At 40.8% G+C, this 22,364-nt stretch overlaps 1 protein-coding gene across 4 annotated transcripts in view; it reads right to left on the bottom strand.

Annotated features, from left to right (window-relative positions):
- Positions 1–110: 110 nt before the first annotated feature.
- Positions 111–22,364, bottom strand: part of mgat4a (alpha-1,3-mannosyl-glycoprotein 4-beta-N-acetylglucosaminyltransferase A) — an 87,953-nt gene continuing 65,699 nt past the window's right edge. Inside the window, exons 11-16 of one of the 4 annotated variants that reach the window (XM_066706947.1) lie at positions 21,097–21,204; positions 18,603–18,796; positions 8,482–8,560; positions 7,200–7,260; positions 5,035–5,147; positions 111–3,349 (exon numbers count right to left, since the gene is read on the bottom strand). In XM_066706947.1, coding sequence (XP_066563044.1) covers positions 3,323–3,349; positions 5,035–5,147; positions 7,200–7,260; positions 8,482–8,560; positions 18,603–18,796; positions 21,097–21,204 — 582 coding nt within the window. In that variant the 3' untranslated portion in view covers positions 111–3,322. The other 3 variants (XR_010816998.1, XM_066706949.1, XM_066706948.1) reach the window with 3 other exon arrangements.

Genomic DNA, 22,364 nt, shown 5'->3' with positions numbered 1-22,364 from the left:
CGAGTGCCTACGTACACAAACATAACACCAAGAAAAAGCTAAACAGATTAACTTAATGAAAATTCTAGGCATTGTCCATTTTTTTTTAGACACTGGGTGAAATGTAAAAGTAATCAAAAAAAATTGTATCAAGTTTATTTCAATAATATCCATGTAAATTTGTGATACATAGATGAAACGGATGAAGGCACATGAACTGAAGGTTTAGAACAGGCAGAAATTCTTTTAAACAGAGAATATTATCTGCCAACAAACCTATCTATGTAAGGATGTAAAAGAGAATTGTGGATTTGGCCATGGCAGAAAATGGTTGTACACCCTTCCTGTGAAAATTCCTTACTTGGCATGTACAAAGCTTAGCTACAAGTGATGGGAAACGTCTTCGTTTAAAGAAACAAAACCATAAAATAAAAAGCACACTTATTTTAAGTAGTACTTCACAAATCAAGTAATTATCAGAGCAGCTTTCCATCAACAGTTAACAACAACAACAACAAAAAAGTCATATACAACTCTGGAAAAAATTAAGAGACCACTGCAACTTTTTCTTAAATCCACATCTCTACATGTATGGCAGCCATTCCATTCATATTTTTATTTGGAATTTGGGAGATATGTCAGTAATTTATAGAATAAAACAAATTATAATTTTACCCAAACACATACCTATACATAGTAAAACCAGAGAAACTGATAATTGTGCAGTGGTCTTATTTTTTTCTTCAGAGCTGTATATATATGTTAAGATTTTGCTTACAACCTGAAAAGAACATTACTTGGTGAGATCCTTAACTAGATCATATAATACTACACGCTTTGCACCCCACCATTGTAAAGGTGCTGATCTTAAATGTTTTCCTTGCACAAGCTTTGAAACTGGACTGAATGAATGTTCTCAGCTTTACACGATGTCATGAGAATTGTGGTTGAAAGATATTGAGCGTAAATCACTTCATTATGGTCTCGCACTAGCTAGTATACACCTGGGCACTTCAAAACAGAATTCGAATGTATGGCAAAAGACTACTGGACTACAGCAATGCTCTATAGGATAAGAGAAATTACACAGCAAGCTTTAGTGAATGGAAGCATCGCAATTTAAAGTTATGGTCCTGTAACATCTTGGGTGAGCCTAGAGTTATGAGTGTGTACAAGTCTGCCAGATTACAAAGGGAACCTCAAAGCAGACCTCTCCTCTTGTTGGAGAACCAGTTAAGGCACACATTTAAAAATATGCCTTCTTCCATACCGCCAAAAAAAACTTCATACAAGTTCAAGAAAACATACCCAAAAAGTGTTCTGCAATGGCAGTACAGCCTTCACTTCAGTAAAAGTGAAAACAAATTAAATAGCAACGCTTTAACCAAAAACTGAACATTTCTAGGCCTACAAATTTCTCCCGCACACGCACCCGCGCGCACACGCACACACATGTATATATATTTATAATAAATTAAGTCACCTTCATGTTCACAATATATCCCTTCAACTGAGCTGAGAAATGAAAGGCTTTACATAAAAATACTACACAGAGGTCAACAGAAAATCATGGAGATACTGTTCAATAAAATGAACCCGTCCAGCTTTTCCATTGTCAGGAAGGTTCAGTGTTCATATGCCAAGACTGCAGTAGCTGAGGAGATGCGTTCCTAAGTTCAGCACTGACCACGGCCACATGTAGGCCCAGCACTGTACGACATGGTCCCTGAGCCGCTGGTGCGGCCGCCATCTCCTCCTTCGTTTACAATGTAAAAGGAGCATGATGGTTGTGCAGCCCTATCTGCTGGAGAAGTGCACAGGGTGGTGAGCTGCCAGCAGTTTAACACACCAGATAAGGAGCTCTCTCTGAGGCAACGTGCCCCTCTCAGGACTTGAACGAGTGCTTTGTATTTGTAACACTAACGCACATGCATCTCCAACGTGTTCCCTCAGGTAATTTGGTTTCTCCTCAGACTGATGACCCACTTGGAATCGAGTCTGAAGAGCCAATTCAGAGTGTGTGTGTGCAGGGAAAGCAAATACACAGGCCGTAACAAATAACAGCAGAAGACAAAAATAATAATTGGCTGAGTGCGTGAGCTAACTTCATAAGGATTCATATGGATTCTGCCATCAATGCCAATTCCATTACGTTTGTTTAAATGAGTTGATATGTTTTTAACTCTTCTAAATGCAGATTAACTCTGGCGGGAGAATTCTGCAGACATGCTGTTCTGCGTGTGAGATAAATGAGTCACATCGAACACAAGCAAATATGTCTGCAGTTAAATAGCTGATGCATCGCTGTTCTCAATCTAATGAACTGATGATCCAAGTAGTTTTGTTTCTGGGAAATAGTGTCTGACATCTCAGATTGGAAAGGGTGGAGATTAAATGGGGACATTTCTTAACTTTTAGCAACAGGTCTCCTGTTTCATCATAGTTTAATTTGTAATATTCTGGCACACCAACTAGTTTTCACAACACACTCCAGATTATACAGCTTTCGGCAACATTTTCAGAAGCTTTTTTCCTCCCTCAAACTGTAAGGTTAGCAAAGCAAGTTTATTCACTGGGGGGGCAAAACATTAAAATCAAATTCTCACAAACTGCCCCACAGGATCCGGAACAATGCCCTGATGATTATGAGTGTTGCGATGCAGAAGAGGCCACGTAGCTGAAGAGGGCGCTGCTCTGATGTTTCCGCAAGGCTGCAAAAATCATGCTCCTGTCTTGAAAGGCAGCTCCTTAAGGATGCCTGGCTTAGGCTCAAGAGTGACATCACCTCCCCCCGTTATCACTTAGCGTCCAGAGCTGAATGTAGGAACACAACTCCCCTAGCAGGAGAACTGCTGGTAGTAGATTGCAGTCGATTGCCTCCGTCACAGCGGTCTCCCAGTATAAGAGAAACCCCTCCCTTATCTCTTTAGCATGTATAAAACGGCCATCTGTTAGGCCACTGCAGGTCTGGCCTGTTCACTAGTCAACCGCGTTTACAAGAGGGCGGTTTAGAAGGGTACAGTTGTGAAGTGGGACACAGTATTTCCTAGGTGAAGGGAATACCCCTCACTCCAGCTGCCATTCAGTTTTCCTGTGCCTGTGAAGAGGGTGGTTTTATTCAGAGTGTTAGGGTTTTCCAGTGGCTGGGGGAGGGCGGGGCGATGGCAAGGGGAAGTGAATTTTTTATACAGTAGTATTCACACGAGGTAGAATGAGAGCATTTTGTCGTTTCTTTCTCAGAGACCTGGGAAAGGCCAGGCAGTGCTTTTTCCATCAGCTCCATGGGTTGCACAGACTCTGGTTCCGGACGCTGCTCCACACATTCTTGCCCCACTGAAGCCGGTTAGCTGGACACTCTTTTAATGTGGATCTGCCGGAGGGAAAAAAAACAAAAACATTTTATACATTTTAGATGTCTGCTCACTACCTTATTACTTCCTGTGTGAGCTGCCAAAATAATTTGTTAGTCATCCCCCAACTCTCGCCTTACGTCGCCGGTCTCGGAACAATTACGACTTAACTTCAGGGGATAACTATTTGAAAAATGTAGGCAGATGTTTGTGTGTGGCCTTACTGACAGGTTGTAAACACTGTACTTAGTTTTCACATTAAAAAACGGGATAGGAATTCAGTGCAAAACACTTTCAGAATGATAAGGGAAAGAAAGCTTAATTAACAGAATATCAGATAGATTTATGGAATGAAATACAAAGAACAGAAGCTGACAATGCAAAGAAAATGTTACCCCTATAGAAAGGAACTATAAAGAAACATATCCTGGTATATTTTATAAACATACTGTATTATGTAAAAAATACATTATATATTTTAAAATCAAATTATATGAAAATATATTACAGGAAACATACTATATTTATATATAATTATATTTGACTCATCTAAATCCACATCAGCTTGTGCCTGCAATCTATTGTAGGAATCTGAGACTTGAGTGGAGAGGCTAGTGCACGTGTTGGGAGGTAAGGCAGATCATTTGGGGATCCCATTTACGGAGGGGAATTATAATAGTTTCCGGAGTCGAAGGTTATCCTTGCACAGGAATAGTGGGCAGGGGGGTGCAATCAAAGGGGCAAGGAGATCTATAGGGGTGCCAGGGCAGAAGTACTTAGAACAAAGACCAAGACCCGAAAATAAACCTGTTGCATTAACCCAGACTCGCCTTCTCTTATTGTCTTGGTAACCAGTGAATCCTGCTAGTGCGTGCCAACGCTACGAGACTTAATTCTGCCTTCATATATTTTAAAATACATGTTCTAATTAATCAATTGAATCAATTTGCTTATGGCGTGAAACTCAAGTGATCCCTTAAATCATAGAAAGGAATTAGCAAGAAAAGATCAACCCTATGACAGCCTTTACGTAAAAATGTTAAATGTGGGACGTAACCTACTGGAGCCATGAGGACTGCATTGTATTTACAATTCCATGAGTATACAAATAATTTGCACTCTCAAATGAAAGGTTTGCCAAAACAGTGCTCCCACACATTCCTTGATTATATGAGGAGCTCCCAAAACACAATTACTTTCCAGTTTGCAATGCCTCATTCCTCTCAGTCCATGTGCCAGCAGTGTTGATTGGTGGAGCTGCAGCACAGAAGCAATGCGAGATAGGTATTCAGACTGTTGAAGGTTTAGATGTAAACACACACACGTAGGTGTTGGCAACCACACAAAGTGACCGCAAAAACAGCATTTGACTATGCTTGTAGTCCCCTCACATGTAAGCTGAAATCATGAATCATTTGATTCAAACAAAAAGCACACACGAAAAGGCACATATACTGTATAAGCAGATGTTAGTGCTGGGCCTGTATGTTTCGAAATCTTGTAATGTAGAACATAATTTGAGTTTAAAAGAAAAAATGAAACTAAAAAAAGTAGGAGACCCTAACCCATATTTTGCATGCCACATATCAGCACGGTAAACCCGAGATGCACACAAGTATGAGTATAACCAGCTGACCGATCCCACTGTAGAGGAAGGGGTTAGGCCTGACATTGAGTGGGGAGAGGAAGTCCACGGGAGCCTCACCTCGCTGAGGATGGCCCACACGGCTGAGTCCTGCTGCACAGTCAGGCGCAGAGCCGCCACCGGGTTAAAGCTGGGGTCAACTGCCGCCTCCGCCACCCCGTTCTCAAAGCGCCCTGGAGAGAGAAGGAGGCAGCCAAGGTCAGGAAATGGCAGACAACAGTCAAATATCAGAAAACAAAGGGAAGTCCTCAGTCAGTTGTTTCCTTAAATGTCCTTATTGGGTTTTTCTTCATTTGATGACTATGAAGAAGTTATTTTGCAGATACCTTTATCCAAGTCGACTTATATAGCTTAACAATCACTAACATACAACCAATGTAAAAATGCACATTACAGTGAGTAAAAATTTGTTACTTAATTAGGTCTATTCCCATTGGATAAAAGTGAGCAAATATAGAATTATAAAGAAATAATCAGTTTGTCAGTTCAATGTGAAACAGACTAATAAAGTGTCACCAGCAGAGCATATTTTAAAACCTACAACATCAGTAGTGTTTTCATGTTGCTTTATTTATAACAGCAGGATGAGTCATTCATATAACTAGCTCAAAGTCACGGTCATCCCCTATGGAAACTAAAATATACATGAACAGGTCAGCCTGAACAGGAACATCTTAGCACCACATACATAAACAGTGCTGTATGCCATTATACTACCCATGCCAGCAAAGGACTCCCACAGCACTCAACGTGAAAGTCACAAACATTTCCCTGGCTGAGAGGAAGATGAAGTCAATGACAAAAACAATTAAATTCCTGTGAATAATTTGGCTTGAAAGGAGGCATGTTGCAAAGCAATTCATGGGTCCCGTTTTTCTTTTCCATTTGCCTACAAACTGGTGCCAAAGCTTTTCCTGGGAGGTCTGGATTTGTTCAATTTTCAGACGATCGATCAAGTTCATACCAGGGCCGATACAGAGAGTTATTTTGGTGAAAGAGGAGAATAACAAACTGTGACATTCTTTCTGGAGTTGAACACTGCGACTGACCGTTAGAGAGATGCACCAAACAAGCAAAGCAGGTCTAACAGACACGAGAGACTAAATACAAAAAGAATAACTGTTTTGAGGGACCCAGCAATGGTGTGTGTCCTACTTTACCCATCAATCCTTGCCTTCTCAACCTATTGGCTCTGTGATGTCAACCAATTCCCTCAGGGGGATCATAAAGACCAAACATCACTTTTAACCCCCAAGGCTATGAAACAGAAACTGAAAGAGTCCATGAACAGATTAGTAAAGCCATTTGGACCTAGGTTATAGTTTATGGTTGTAAATATCTCCCCCATCGACAATGATTTAATGGATTGTACTAATGTCTGTGTTCCACACTGCTCCCGGGTCTTGGGCTGGCAGAGCATGGCTGTTTGATATAGTGTCACTGGCAGATACCCCTCCAACCTCCAGTGTGATCGATTAGCAGTATTGATGCACTAGACACAATTTCTCCTTAGGAACAGGGCGGTTCAATTACATTGCACTTCTGCCAACCTGTGTTATGGTTCTTTTCCACCCCTCCCTCAATGTCCAGAACTCATTTAGGGCTCAGCAGCCAGTGATCTGAAGACCACACTGAAAAAGCACTGCACTTAAAATAAGAGGCTTGTTGCGGATATTGGGAAATGTGAGCGGAAACAAATAAATTAAGCTTTTTTTTTTTTTTTTTTCTTATTGTTTTCCTGAGGTACTAAAGCACAGTATGAGGGCAAACTCTACAACTCAACGGGCAGCAGTGTGGAATAGTGGTTAGGGCACTAATGGACTTTAAAAAATAATGTGATGTATTATAACAATGGTAAGTTGCCTTGGATAAGGGTTGTCTGATAAGAAATGTATAACAATAACAGCTTCTCCCAATGCACTAAAATCTGTGAATGGTATTGTGAACTGCCTTATGATGGTGGAAAACGTCCTTCATAGTGCTGTCCCAGGAAATCATATTCCTTCCAGCATATATGCTTTTTAAAGAATGCCAGATTTATAGTGGCCTGCCAGTTCATAACCTTACATGACAAAAAGATTTACAAACGCACATTCCCCCCACCCCAAAAAAAGAAAAAAAGAAAAGCAGCAACAGAATCTAGAATGCAAAAGCATTCACTTTCCATGAAGAGTTCACAAGTTTCAATTAATGAACCACATACAGTACAACCTTGTACAATTTACCTATTCTGTAAAAGCGATCTTCAGTCCGTTTGGACTTCTCTTTGGTTTCCAGTCCAGCTTCCTGAAAGACAAGGAAATGTCATTACAGATGGAGGTTTTAAGTGCATTTGCTCAGAACTGGCCTACGACATCCACCTTCAGAATCAGTCTAAAACACAAACAGGCCAAACGTGCAGGGACTGCAATAACTACATTTCCTCATTCACGATTCTTTCTGTCCATTCCTTATTCCTCAGCAGGGACTCTATTGCTTCTCAAAAAAGCAGACCCCATACCAGCAAACTAATTGGGATTGGCACCCAAGTCGCTGGCTTGGACTATGTAAATCATCATTGTGACACGCAATACACAATGATACCAGATGCAATGAGGAAAAAAAAAAAAACAGGCTTCAAGGGAAAAAGGAAAAATAAAACTGAGGAAGAGGATTAAGTTCCCAAACATTTGTTTTGATTTTAAGGGATGGCTGAAAACTCTTCCTTTTTGTTCCACTTAGCCTGGGACATGGATGTATTTAGCAGCCTTCCAAGTGGGATGCTGCCATAAGCCCACGTCTAAACATCTCCCGGACATCCAAGGCATTTTGGAGAAGGTGCCAGGAAGCAGTGTGAAACGGCTGCCCTGAGGCCGGCAGTGAACTGGCTGACTGGCTCTGCCTGCAAGCATGGCAAAGAGTTAACAAGGGTGTAAGTGTCAAAAGTAATTATCGCTTGTTCAGTGGCCTGTGACTAACCACACACATACCATTATACCATTTACTGCCAAGGTCTGCTTGGCAGAGTTGCCTCAGGACTTAGACACACCATGTGTTGTTTCGAGGAAAAAACAAAAATACAGGCTGCATCGGTAACACGAGCCACCTAAGGTGAAGGTAAATAATGAGTTAGATACTAAATAGTGATGCTTTACAGCAACATGTTGACTTCAATCTACATTGTACAATAAACTTAAACTAAAGGAAAAATTTGTTTTTCCCTGGTTTGCTGCAGCTGATCACTGAGATTTGACTCATGCCCCCTCACTGTAAAGAAAGTAAATTTTAGTACCTCTGCTGCCCAAACCATTTTGAATCAAGAGCGACATCCATTGCTTTTCAATCGATTTGATATTGAAGCTCAAGTGAACTGTGCTAAACTAATTTCCTGCCTTTTTCAGGGCCCATCTCCAGGTAAGCGAAGGCACAGCACAAACTTGTGCTCAGCACTCCAATCAGCTCAGTGAGTAGGTGTGCGTGCTCCAGACATGCCAGTGAAAGAAACAAAATAACTTGAGGCCATCTTACCGAGAACGGTAGTATCTCCACTGTGGTGTTCTGGATCTTGTCTCCCGGATGCTCTGGGTTTCCACTGCGGAATAGGTACCTACCAAGACGAGACACATACTTTCAGTATTCATAGTCTGGACTGTAACACAAGCAGGCCAGTTATGGTCGTACACTACACCTTTTCCAGCCAGGCAAATATATATATATAACAAATAGGTTGTACCTTAAGAAAACCGAGGCCAAAAAAAAAAAAAAAATGACCATCTAGAAGATGCCTTTGTAGTGTAACCAAGATTGCACAAACTGGATACATTTTCATTTTGCCATTTATATCCCTTGTATATGTAGCGTATAGTGTAGAGAGTGGCGGTGAGATTATAGCACCTCTGTACCTTCAGGGACCATGCTCTAATGTGAATCGATATCTCCCTTGCATCAGTGAGTCTTTAGACCAGTCAATCTGGTTACCGATTACACCCATCCACAATTGGTCAGGATAATTCGAGGTTATCTTGATCAGGAAGCGAAAACAGTGACTATTGAGATCTGCAGAGCACGAATGCTATAGAGCAGCTTGGGGTTGGGCTACAGAGGGTGAGAGCAGCCAAGCAAAAGAAATGCAGTGCCAAGTATTTCAGCAACGCTGCCCTCCTACAATGAGAGGTGGTCGTTAAAATTGGACAATGTGCAAAATCTTGAGATTCTGCTAGATGGGTCTACTTAAAATACATGCATAAATAATGTGGGCATTTACAATGCTCTCTTTTGTCAGAAGAATGTAATTAATGATTCACCCTCTTTTAGTTACACCTACTGCTACCTGTTCCACAGATTTAACTGCACCTTTACATTTAAAAACAAATCGCCCTGTCTGCAGGCCGCATGGTTTCCCTGTGAGGAATCAAGCCCCACGATTGTCTAAACAGTCTTTGAACAAGAACAGATCAGATCATACAGCAGGGCCTGACAAGAAAAGCTTTTCAAGAAGAGTCCTGCATGAATGTTGAGCAAGTTAAGAAGTAAAAAAAGAGTTCGATTTCAGCCATGAAACACAGAGGGCTTCTGACAAGAGATAAGATTCTGTATGCATCTTGCGGGCTTCCATGGCAATACATAGTTTCGAAAGCAGAAGAGGGACCATTTTGTGATGGGTCCTGAATGCCTGTCACACAGAATACAGACTACACAGGAAGCTGAGTTTTAACACACGGAGAGAAAAAAAAAAACAATTTACAAACATTTAACTTTCCTGAAACAAGCATCCATTATTGAATGTAATTGGGGAAAGGATGCAGTTTGTCCATTGATATGCATTTAAAAATATCTGGGGCTCATAATCAACCTGGATACTGAGTCTCTTTGGAGAATGGAGAAATAGACCACAACATACACACATTTATATATAGATTGAGAATTTGATTGAGAAGTGGTGCTTTCCCCAATTTGAAGATTTTATAATCATATGAGGAGCCCAGGGGATATTCAATACATAAAAACTGCTCATTTAATAAAAACAAATAAAACTAATGCTTTTTTTCATTTATAAATGGCAACATGCCTAAACTGATAACAATAATAACCCATGATGTTTTAATTAAGCAAAAAGTTAAAGCCGAGTTGTGTTGTTGTGAAACAGATTTCTACCTTTTAATGAAGGAAAAAAAAAAAAACTACTGGAAGGAAACCACCTATGAAAGTATGTTGTATTTGTCAACTTCGTTAGAGAGGTAAAACCAGAAAACATGATTTTCTGAAACACACTTAATTGATGGAAGTAATGTAAATTAAATAAATAAATCCATTAGTATCTCAAAGCTTGATCTCCAGACACTATTCCCTAAGAGTGTGTTCTCCCCGATTAGGAACTGCCCAAAAGACCAAGCTATCAAAGCCAAGTGCGGTTGGATAAAGTGCTTTCTAAAGCCTATTAACTCTAATGGTAAATAACTGTGGGAACTGTCACTCACAAATACATTTTGCCTGGGCTGGCCAGACAATGTGTAGGGACAACTCCCTGCTGCAAGTAATGGGAAATGCAAGCAAGTGTGTGTGTGACTGATAGTTTTCAAATTTTTCCATTCACTGTTACAGAGGACAGATTCAGATAAGGGTCCAGACTAATGTGGTTTAACCCACCTGTGTTCTCTTCTCAATCCGTTCACAGATCCTCAGCATTTCCCCATTACTGTTGCACTGTACCCCAGGACTGCTGTTGCCAAACTAATGATAATTATTTTAAAACATAATGGCTCCTGGAACCTTCTAGAAGGCTGGCAGACATCCCAGCACTTTCATCCTATGTTTTTATTTTGTTTATTGCAAGTCACTCTCCAATAATTATCATATTTCACAAACTAATTGTCTTTTTGCAAGAAAGGTTTACGGCTCAATACAGCCAGTCTTTTCCTCTGTGCAGACATTAAAACATTAGCGAAAAAAAAACACACACAACGTTGAGAACAAATTACTTAACCAGACTTGAGTTGAACCTATTAACTCTACTCCAGATCTCAACCTTTTCACTTTATTACATGTTAGTGACCAACTAAGTATTATCCCTGCTGTATTTAAGGAAAGCCTGGGGCTGGTGAGATAAAAGACGTGGGATGTTATGAGAACAATTTTTTTCACTTAAGATGTGGCTGCAGTGTCCCCTCTCTCTGTCCCCCTTCTCAGTCAAAAATTCTTATCAACCTAAGCTAATTGGTTCAAGTTATTTGAAGACTGTACACGGTGGCTGGCGTCTCTTCTCAAGCATTCTTCCTTTCTGGCCTGTTAAAACTGTCAAAGCCGTGAGATAGCACTCAGCTTAGAGCTCAACTTTTTGGGTGGAAGGCATTTCTGACCTCCAAATTCAATTCCTAAACCTGCTTAGGAAAAGGCCAATCAAAGGTCATAGAGCTGCGAGACAGCAAAAAAATATTAGTCTGTATCTTACATCTCACTGTCCTTATTCGTTTTCATATCCCATGATTCTATGTATCGTGCAGGGCAATATTATATATCTGGTTGGAGTAACAAGGGATATTATATAGCAGTCTAAGGGGCTGACGAGGTGCGGTACAGGCGGTGCGGTCGGGACCAATAAGGCACTTCAGGCCAAAAAAAAAAAGGGAAGTGTTCCTGCATAGATATGTGCTAGTGAACATGCAGATTTTGGTGCTTTCCCCCTCAAGAAAATAAGTTTATTTAAAATTTAGAATAAGCATCACGGGCACAGCAAACACCTCTCGCAGTCATGACTTTGCGGACCACTGTTATGTAGGGACTAATCCCGATGCTCTAGTCTAGACATCTCCCCAGTGGCAGATAAGGGGATTAGGCTCATACAGGATCTATGGGTTTTATACCCGTAATCTCTGCTAAGAATAAACGTACTGTAATTCTACAAATATTGATCATTAAACATCGTATCCATCATTTTGGGTCTCTGTCCATCTGAAAATATAGAACACTATGCCGACTACAGCCCTCCTTGGTCAGCTATGGGCAGAAGTCTTTGTGCAGGGTCAGCATGTATCCGAAGGCTCAAAAGCCCAAGCCTGGCTTTCATTTATCTGTGACAGGAGGTCCTGTTCTACAACCACACTAAAGGGTCTGTGAAATACACCTTCTGGTACTGTGCAAAGATCTAGCACAGAAGCAGTAACAAGGCTTTTTCCGTCACGCTCAGTAGATTAATTACATCGCCCTTGCAGGAAGCAAGCAGTATATTTTTAACATCAACAAACTGAGCAAACTCAGGCTGGGAGAATTTGTGAATATACCTATTGTGATGCTGTATGGAGCAAGACGTGGGTGGACTGCCCCGGGAGACACTCCCCCTCCTGGGACCTGTTGTTAATGCCACGTGAGCCAGAAAAGAAAAAATACGACGGTCCAGCAATCTTTTGTGTGCCATAATGTATCCTGTACATTTTCGTAACCAAACGTTGCGCTTTTTGCATTTCATCAGCCATCTCTTGTGCTACTCTAACTTTCTCTTCTGAAGACAAGTTCTCCTATTTGGATGCATCTCGAAGTTATTTGAATACTGCCCCACTTTTTTTTTTTTGCAATGTAAGCACACAGCTTTACTTACTGATGTGGCAGGAAAAGTGTTTTGATGTCCATTCTTAAATACTCTGCATTTACCATATATGTTTCTCTTCTTTACCGAACTCATTTTATTTTTATTCCACTGCAGTGCCAACTAATAAAATAATTCCTGGATAAACTGAGGAATACTCCATAGCAAAGTACAACCACCCAATTACAGGCTAGTAAGAACATAAAGTTTACAAAGGCCATTCGACCCATTGTGCTCGTTTGGTGTTCATTAATACACGAGTGATCCAAGGATCCTATCCAGTTTATTTTTAAATGTTCCCAAACTTTCAGCTTCTACCACATCGCTGGGGAGTTTGATCCAGATTGTGACTACTCTCTGTGTGAAGTTTCTCCCATTTTCCATTTTGAATGCCTTGAAGCCCAATTTCCATTTGTGTCCCCGGGTGCGTGTGTCCCTGCTGATCTGGAAAAGCTCCTCTGGTTTGATGTGGTCGATGCCTTTCATGATTTTGAAGACTTGGATCAAGTCCCCACGTAGTCTCCTCTGAAAAGGTTCAGTTCCTCAGTCTCTCAGTAGGACTTTCCCTTCAGACCTGGAATAAGTCTGGTTGCTCTCCTCTGAACTGCCTCTAGAGCAACGATATCTTTCCTGAAGTGTGGAGCCCAGAACTGTACATAGTATGCAGATGAGCTCTAACTAGTGCATTGTACAGTCTTAACATTACTTCCCTTGTTCTCAATTCTACACTTTTGACAATATACCCTAACATCCTGTTTGCCTTTTTTTATTGCTTCCCCACATTGTTTGGATGGGGAAACTGATGAGTCCACTTAGACTCCTAGGTCTCTCATGCGTTACTTCATCTAGTTCTATTCCTCCCATAGTGTAATTATAGTGGACATTTTTGTAACCTGCATGTATTACCTTGCACTTGTCCACATTGAATTTCATCTGCCAGGTGTCAGCACACAACTAAATGTTATCGAAGTCCCTTTGAATAGCCTGTGCTGCCGAGATTGTATCTGCTGAGCCACATATTTTGGTATCACCTGCAAATTTGCTAACTATCCCCAAGTCCAGATCATTAATATAAATTAGAAAAAGCACAGGCCCTAGTACCGATCCCTGTGGAACTCCACTAACAACCTCACTCCAGTTAGAAGTGACTCCTCTAATCGACACCCTGTTTCCTACACATCAACCAGTTCATAATCCATCTACTTACATTACCCTGAATGCCTACAGCTTCCAATCTGAGGATCAGTCTTTGGTGTGGAACCTTATCAAAAGCTTTCTGAAAATCTAAGTATATCATATCATATGCTTTCACATGATCTACAGCTGCAGTTGCATGTTCAAAAAATTCTAATAAATTAGTAAGACATGATCTGCCTCGTCTAAACCCATGTTGACTATCTCCAAGAACATGGTTTTCATTAAGATGCTCCTCTATTTTCTGTCTAATCATTTTTTCCAACATTTTACAGGTGATGCAGGTGAGACTGATTGGTCTGTAATTTCCTGGCTCAGTTTTGTCCCCTTTCTTGTGGATTGGTATGACATTTGCTGTCTTCCAGTCAGTTGGCACATCCCCTGTTCTAAGTGTCTTTTGGAATATTTGAGTTAGCGGCCTATAAATAATTTCCCTCATTTCTTTAAGTACTGTTGGAAATATACCATCTGGCCCAGGTGATATGTTTGTTTTTAATTCTGCTAGTCCGTTTAGTACCTCCTCCTCATTTATCCTGATCTCTCTTAGGGTTTGACTGGACTGGTTGTTAACCTTTGGCATGTTATCCGTTTTTTCTTTTGTAAAATCCTCTTTGAAATACTCATTTAGAACATTTGCCACATCTTGTTTGTTTTCCAAGATACTTCCATTTTTGCCCTTTATTTGTTTCACTTCCTCCTTTATTGACCTCTTGCTGTTGTAATATTGAAAAAAGCTCTTTGCATTAGCCTTAGCTCCAAGAGCTATGTTTCTTTATTTCCCTCTTTGATTTCCTGATCCTTTTCTTAAGGTCTCTTTGCAGCTCAACATATTCTAATGTATTTTGTTTAGTCTCCATCCCTTTTGTATGTGCTATACAACATTTTCTCTCTTGATATTTTTTTGCATACTTCTATTAAACCATTTTGGCCAATGTTTTCTGGTCCTCAATTTGCTAAGTTTTGGTACAAATTTCTCCTGAGCCTCAAGTAGTGTATTCTTAAAATATAACCATTCATTTACAATTGAATCTGTATCCAATGTGCTCCAGTCTACCTCTTCTAAATGCCACCTCATACCTTCAAGGTTTGCTTTTCTAAAATTGTAGACCATTGTTTTAAACTTGGTCCTTGTTTTTTGAAATAATGCCTCAATGCTAACCATATTGTGATCACAGTTTGCCATTGGTTCTCTAACTAGTGTCCCTCTGACTCTATCTTGGTCATTTGAAAATATTAAGTCAATGCATGCACTCTCCCTGGTTGGTTCCCTGACAAATTGAGTTAGAAAGCAGTCATTTACCATCTCAACCATTTCTATTTCTGCTTCTGTAGTCCCAACTGGGTTTTATGTTTGGGAAATTGAAATCCCCCATTATAACAGCCACATCCTTGCTACATGCCATCCTGATTACACTGTACAATGCAACATCTTGCTGAATATCTGAGTTGGGTGGTCTGTAACACACTCCTACCACTAATCCTGTGGATCTTTTATTCAAAAGTTTGACCCACAAAGATTCTGTTCCGTTACTTTGATCTAATTTGAATTCTTCTGCTTCAATGTAATTTTTCACATATAATGCTACCCCACCACCGCATTGATTTTGCCCGTCTCTCCTAAACTGTGTGTATCCTTTCAACTTGTATTAATCCCCATCATTTTCTGTAAACCATGTTTCCGTCACTCCTACAATATCATAGTCACACGCCAGCACTGTGGCTTCTAGGTCTAACATCTTGTTCATTATACTCCTGGCATTGAGATGCAAACATTTTAGGACTTTCCTACTAGCAGTTTCCCCTGTTTTCTTTCCTTAGTGGAACATCTCCCATTGTCAGAGCTCCCTGCCCCCCTGGTTCTTAGTTGAAATGATTCTCAATTTCACTGCACATATGCTCTCCCAATGCATTAGCCCCCCTTCTGCTTAGATGTAGACTGTCCGGTTTGTTCAGGTCCCATCTATCCCAGAAGAAAGACCAATGCTCAATAAACCTAAAACCTTCTTCCCTACACCAAGATTTCAACCACATGTTAAACTTTCTAATCTCAGCCCGTCTCCCTGGCCTGGCACGTGGTACCGGAAGTATTTCAGAGAAAACTACCGTGGAGGTTCTGCTGTTTAGTTTTGTTCCTAACTCTTTAAATTTGTCTTGCAGAACCTCTGTCCTACCTTTTCCTATGTCATTGGTTCCAATGTGGACCATGACAAGGGGATTCCCCCCGGCTTTGGCCAGTAGCCCGTCTATTGGTTTACGGAGATGCAGGAGATGCATGCAGGTCTCTTTATCACTAGAACACACGGTGTGATCTACACCTCTAAGAATTGAATCTAATGCTATAAATACCTCCCTGTTCTGGGGGGGAGCGGGCACCATGGTGCTCTGGTGCTCAACTGCCCCCCCATCACCCTCTGAGCTGTCACTGTCCAACTCGGTGTCCAGCAGTTGGAACCTGTTGGGGAATTCTAGCTCTTGGGGTGTCTCTAGGGGTTGTGCGCGCCCTTTTCTGCGGTTAAGACTTACTGTAACCCAGCAGTTCGGCCCACTTTCCTGCTCTACTCTCAACTCTCCTAGGCTTTGGCTTGCACACCATCTCTCTCAAAGGCTGATTGACTAATTCTTCTACATCCCTAATACAGCGCAGATCAACAAGCTGAGCATCAAGATCACGAACCTTGATCTCTAGGATTTCAACCTGCCGACAACGTTCACAAATGAAACCTTCTTGGATGAGTTCATCCAGGAAGGCAATCATTCTGCAAACCTGACACTGTAGTGGCCACATGCTTCTAAATGTTAGTTTCCCCCACCCCACCCCACCCCACCCCTAAGTTTCTTGGTTCCTGTTCCCTAGTACCTAACTGCTTAACTGCTCACAGAGAAACAGCACAGCTGCTTTAAGTAGCTTGTCTACCTTCCCCCAATTCACACCTAACAGGCCCCACCTGGCTACTCGTGAAACAGAATTCCTGCTATTCCTTGACTAAATCTCCTTTCTACAACCTATTTACTTTCACCAACTCAGCAGCTGAACTGAACTGGCTTCAATTTAGGCAAACTACAGACAATGCTACCTTCAATTAAGGCAAACTTAAAACAAAATGAGCAATGCTAAGACTGGTCTGAAACTAGTCAAACAACAAGATGGCTGCCTCTCACCTGTACTCTCCTGTCTCTGTCTGTGGTAACTTGTAAATACTTCTGTTTTAGTAGTAGTTAATGGTGGAAGATTGTAGTTGAGAGTGTTGGCGTGCCAGAGAGAAATGTTAGACGGAATGGATTCTGCTGGCAGGCAGCATTTAGCCAACCCCGGAACTACGGGGTATTTATATTTACTATTATAGTAAATAATCACTATTCACCATAACCCAGTTTGCAATATTCCCTCATCTTGAGAGTGGCCACAGTTCTTAGAGACTCCCCACTAGCTCATCTTGGGAGGGCCTTTGAAAAGTGAGCCAGGGTTTGATGTGTACCATTTCCCCTCTTGCTTGTGTTCCTACTTCTTAATCTCCTCTTTGTACTCTAGACAGGGAAGCGGGAGGCTTCCCTTGTGGCCAGCAGCAACCTCACACGCTCTCCTTTACCTGCTCAAGCTGCACGGCTGGGGAAGTACTACAACAAAGACGTGTGCCTGGGGATGTGTGGCAGCACACAAAGGGCAACAGTGAAGTGACTGAATTAAACACAAATCGGCACCTGGGCTACATTTCCATACCGAGTAGGAAAACCACTTCCTTGTTAAATCCCACTGAATATGTGCACTCTTTAAAAGCATTTACAACTTCCAAATATATAATCAGGGAATGGTTGGTCCTCTAAATGAGCTGTACAAATCAAACTTTACACTAATACTATGTATTGATTTATGCTGCCTGATTAATTAAATAAATTACTCATGAAGTACTATTTCTCAGCTTCTTTTTCCCCCAAATATGCTTTTATCTGAAACAAAAGCACTTTCAATGTTGGGGGGACTATAAAGTGGAATTAAAAGAAGAGAAGACAAAAATCGATGAATTAGCAGAAAATCACTTTAAAATCGTCTTGCGGAAGTACCAGCATCTGATATCATACGTCAGTATCATACTTCACTGGTGATGGGGCTAACCACTATCAATCCAAAACATGAAGAGTTTTGCCGTATGCATGAATTAAATTAAACCCTGCTCAGAAAAAAAAAAATGTATCACAGATGACAACGCTTCTGACAGCAACTTCAAAGGCCTAAGTAAGGAGGGGTTTATCGATTTTGATTCTGATAATTTCTATAACCTAATAAGGTATGCCCACTACATAGAAAATTCAGCTACAATTTGTGTGTTTGTTGGCTCTAAATTCTCCCTGTCCAGGCTGCCTTTGAAGGATAATCTATATCAAATCTACCTTTTCATCAAGGATATCAATCTACCTTTTCAGTTCAGCAGTATTTGGATGACCTGCTATACTACCAAACCTCCTGCCTCCACAGGTCTGAGAAACATACATTTGCTATAGAACAATGTTTATAGTCTGTGACGCTATTGGTTGAGTTTACAAGTCTCATTGCGATTTATAAACTTAATGGTATCAGCTCGTTTCAATGGATATAGTCAGGATGGATTTCAACAAAGAGAGGTTCACTTTGTCTCCCACCAACTGCAGGCATGCAATAGAAAAGGATAATAAACGGAGCTACAAAAAATAGATTGGTTGTAAAGATCAGGAAATGGACCAGATATAACCTTGTAACTCTTGCTTGGCAGCTGCCCAATGTAGACCCAGCTCTAAAAACAGACAAAACGGTAGCAGTGTTTCTCAACATCCAACCCAGGATTCTGCACCAAAGTAAATATCCCTCTATGTGCCCTACAGACACAATGAGAATAATAGTCACCTCTCTATATTGACAGGCCTGTCGAACTTGAACAGGATGTAGTCTCCTGCCGTGGGGGTAACAGCCCAGAAGAAGTCCTCGCCCATATAGGTTTTCTCCAGAGTGTGGCCTTGGTAAACTTTTAGAGAGGTGGAGACCTCCGCTGGAGGGTTCACGTGAATTTTGTGGAGCAATGGCTTGAGGAAGTCCTTGTCCTGTAGTGGGGAGAGAAATATTTTTTCATTTTTTGAAACTGAATATAGATCACAAAACACTAAAAAAAAAAAAAAAAAAAAAAAAAGTTTTAGTCTTGGGTCCTCAGTTTAATAAGAAGGTTGTATTTCTACCCAGCATTGTATAAAGCAGTGTAATATCCGTTTAGATGGGTCATATTCCTTCAAATCAGATGTGGTAGTTCCAGGTCATGTCTGGGGCTTTTTACTTTTCCATGGGAAAGACAAAGACAAAGAAAAAAAAAAACCTTGTCATCATTTACAAGATGTTGATTTTGGATGACTAAGATACAACTCCGTTTTCATTTATGGGCACATTCCACTGTAAGGAACCACTAGCATGACACACTGAATCAAGTCACTGGTCCTTAGTTGTGACCACACTTGGGATGCCAGGTGGCAGGGCAGACCTTTGGTCAGTGTAGTTTAAAAAAGCCAGGACGGCAACAGACTGATCTAGAATGATTTAGCCTGGAATTTTCAGACCAGTTCACACTGATAGATTGCTCGTTGTTGAGACTAACTTCCAATCATTATTCCAGAATCTCTTTTAATCTGTAATACAGCAGTAACTACAACTGGCATGCCAGTGCCAATCAGATGTCGACCATTGTGAAGGACAGACTTGCACAGCTACTGAAACATCTTCACTAGTGGGCTCGAAGAACTTGATGGTACTCCTTTACAATGTAGACACTGCATGCTGCTCGTGGATAAATACAAAGCACTCATCTGTCTTTTGCAATTGAAATGGACAATCTCTGCTTCGGCTCTCATTCAGATGCATACTTGTCAACTGACTTGGGGGCACTCATTTTCAGTCATGTCCCCCCTAACTTAGTGCGTCAGAACATCAGCGTGTATTGTGTTCCATACAGGCATAATAAATAAACTAAATAAAAGTGGGTTAGATCTCAGCAGTGGGGGGACTGAGGACTGAGGCTCTAGTGTCACTAATGTAAGGATACGAAGGCTTGCACTGAGCCTCCACAGGGGTCTCCAGCAGAGACTGAACAATACGAGCAGCTGCACCTAATGCTGGTCCCACTGCGCAATTCAACACTGGCATCAGTGTTTCCAGCTTGTGTCAATGGAAAATTGTGTCACTCTTTCACAGAGAGAAACGGCTGTTGATATTGCAAAAGTTGGTGATTTGACACACTATTGGGAGTCCCCAGATAAAAAAAAATAATAAAATAAAAAGAATGCTCCTAACACTTTTAGAACCTGGGCAATTAGGAATGTACAGAGCATGCCTGATAAACTACTAAATAAATTGCTATTGTATATTTCTCTGTAGTGAATCACATCTATAGATGTGGGAAGTAATACATAACATGAACGCAGGACTTTGTGAAACTGTCATACTACAGAGGCTACATAATGTTTTGGTACAATGTTTTAGTTTTACAAGAAAAAAAAAAAAAAAAAACACCTATAAAAAGCCAGTTAATAACCAGATACAAGTCTTTAAAATCATGATTTTCCAGGGTATTATTGATTCATACAGAGTTTTCCATTATCAGTAGATTAGCCTTAAAACAACAACAAAACAGACTTTTCCCAAGAACAGAAAATTCAGTCAATAGGGTATGTTCTGCTCAGCTACTCGGAACAGGAACCTCTTACAAGCTCATCCTTTAACACCCTGGTCTAGCCTTAGACCAGAAAACATCAGTGGGAAAATAAGACTCCCAACACATAAGAGTTTGATCCATTTTAAATTGCACAAGCGGTAGTTTGTTATATAAATCCACAGCAGGCAATGGATGTTTCAAGGTTATCTTGTTCTGAGTAGTTCTGCATGGAGAGACGTCAGACAGAAGAGGTTATAAGAGTCTGCAGCCTTCAAAGCGATCAAAGTGATCCTGCAATTCCTTCATAACTGTCAAATTCGGTTTTCAAAGCTACTGAAGTCAAAAGAGATTGTTCAGATAAAAGTCAACAGTTGGCTTACCAAGTAAACACCAGTAGATTTATTTGCATGGCACAGTATAACAGAAAGGACATTATAAATCTTAAATGGGCAATTCAGACAATATTAAATTCGTAATGTAAAGACAAATCAATGAAAATGGTTGTCTTTACTGTAGTAATGGGGGTGTGTGTGTGTGTGCGCGCGTTTCTACATTTCCAGTGACAGTAAAATCCTCTGCTTGTAAACAGTCCACTTCTGTTAAGTAGAATAAAAAATGGGACATTTGCACAAAGTGAAAAATAGAGCCCTGGGGTTTAACCTGAGAGAGGAACAGACTGTTTTCTTTGTCAGAGGGCAAGCTTACAGTAAGTTTCTGGATCTTTCCGGCCAGAGAGGAATGCAGGCCCACATGTTGAAAGAGAGAGGGCCTGAACCGCACTCGCAGGCTGGACTTCTGCCTCTCGCAGTGTTTCTGTAGGGGAGAGAGAGAGGGAGAGAACATGCGTCACTATGGCTACACTTTTCAACAGCCCCCAGGTACAAATATTGTATTCTCTCAACATTTCTCTTAGCGTGAACTCCATTGACTCTGTAAAAACAATTAAAATACAAAATCTGAACTTTCTGAACGATGCTTTGCGATCGATTCAAGCATATCCAACTGCATTGCAGGAGCTGCTTCGGTTTGTACCAAGACGTTCATTGGGAAATTCGAAGCGTAGCAAAACAAAATAAAATAAAAATTGCAAAGCATGTGCTCTCCAACTCATGATTTTGGTTACGACCAAAAATGTATTACTGTTCAAGGATGTCCATAAAATAGATGAAAATCTTTATTTCCACATGAGTTGAAATGAACAGACAAATCTTTTACCTCACTGGCCAAAGCCTTTCCTTATTACAGAAGGGCTAATGCAAAGTTGGTAATAAAGTGAAAATGTTGAGATCTGGATGAGAGTTAATAGGTTTGCCTTAAGCCTGGTTAAATCATTTACCCTTAGTTGTGTGTTTTGTCAGTAATACCTGAACACTGAGAATTCTGGTAGAATAAGTGGTCACTATTGATCTCCACTATGATGAATCTCCCTGGAGGGTGTTTCTTCTTGGTCTGTCCCAAAGTACAAACTGAACGCTCAGAATTCTGCATTGTTTGGCCCAAATAAATCCAATGATCAAGACAGTGACCAATGGCAATGGGTAGCGTCTTCATACTACGCTATCTGTATCTTGTCCAGTAGGGCCTCAAGTCAGTCACTCAGAAGCTGTGCCATTACCAATTTCTGTTGCCAACTAAACCTCTGTACTTCTCCACCCCTGATCGCAGTCTTATGACTGTTAGAAGCATTTCTCTTCAACCAAATGCAGACCTTAATCTTAAAATGTTATTTGCTCATTACAGTAATTCTTATACTTCTGATTTCTTGTCACACAAGCGCTTGTGCTTCCAACTTGCAGACACCTGTAGATTCCTGAATCTTAACATTTGTTTAATTACCGAAAGAAACTGCAGAGTAAATTGCCCTTCATAATGCGTGAATGTGGCCGTCTGCCTATTTTGTTCAGACTGTTTTCGAGGAGGTGTCCTGGGAGTTCCTTTCACCTTGCAGGGACACAGAATTGAATTCTGTAGAG

Source organism: Amia ocellicauda, chromosome 6 (assembly GCF_036373705.1).
Source record: "Amia ocellicauda isolate fAmiCal2 chromosome 6, fAmiCal2.hap1, whole genome shotgun sequence".
Taxonomy (NCBI): Eukaryota; Metazoa; Chordata; class Actinopteri; order Amiiformes; family Amiidae; genus Amia; species Amia ocellicauda.
Note: the sequence above shows the minus strand (reverse complement) of the source record. Positions and strands in the feature narration are given on the sequence as shown.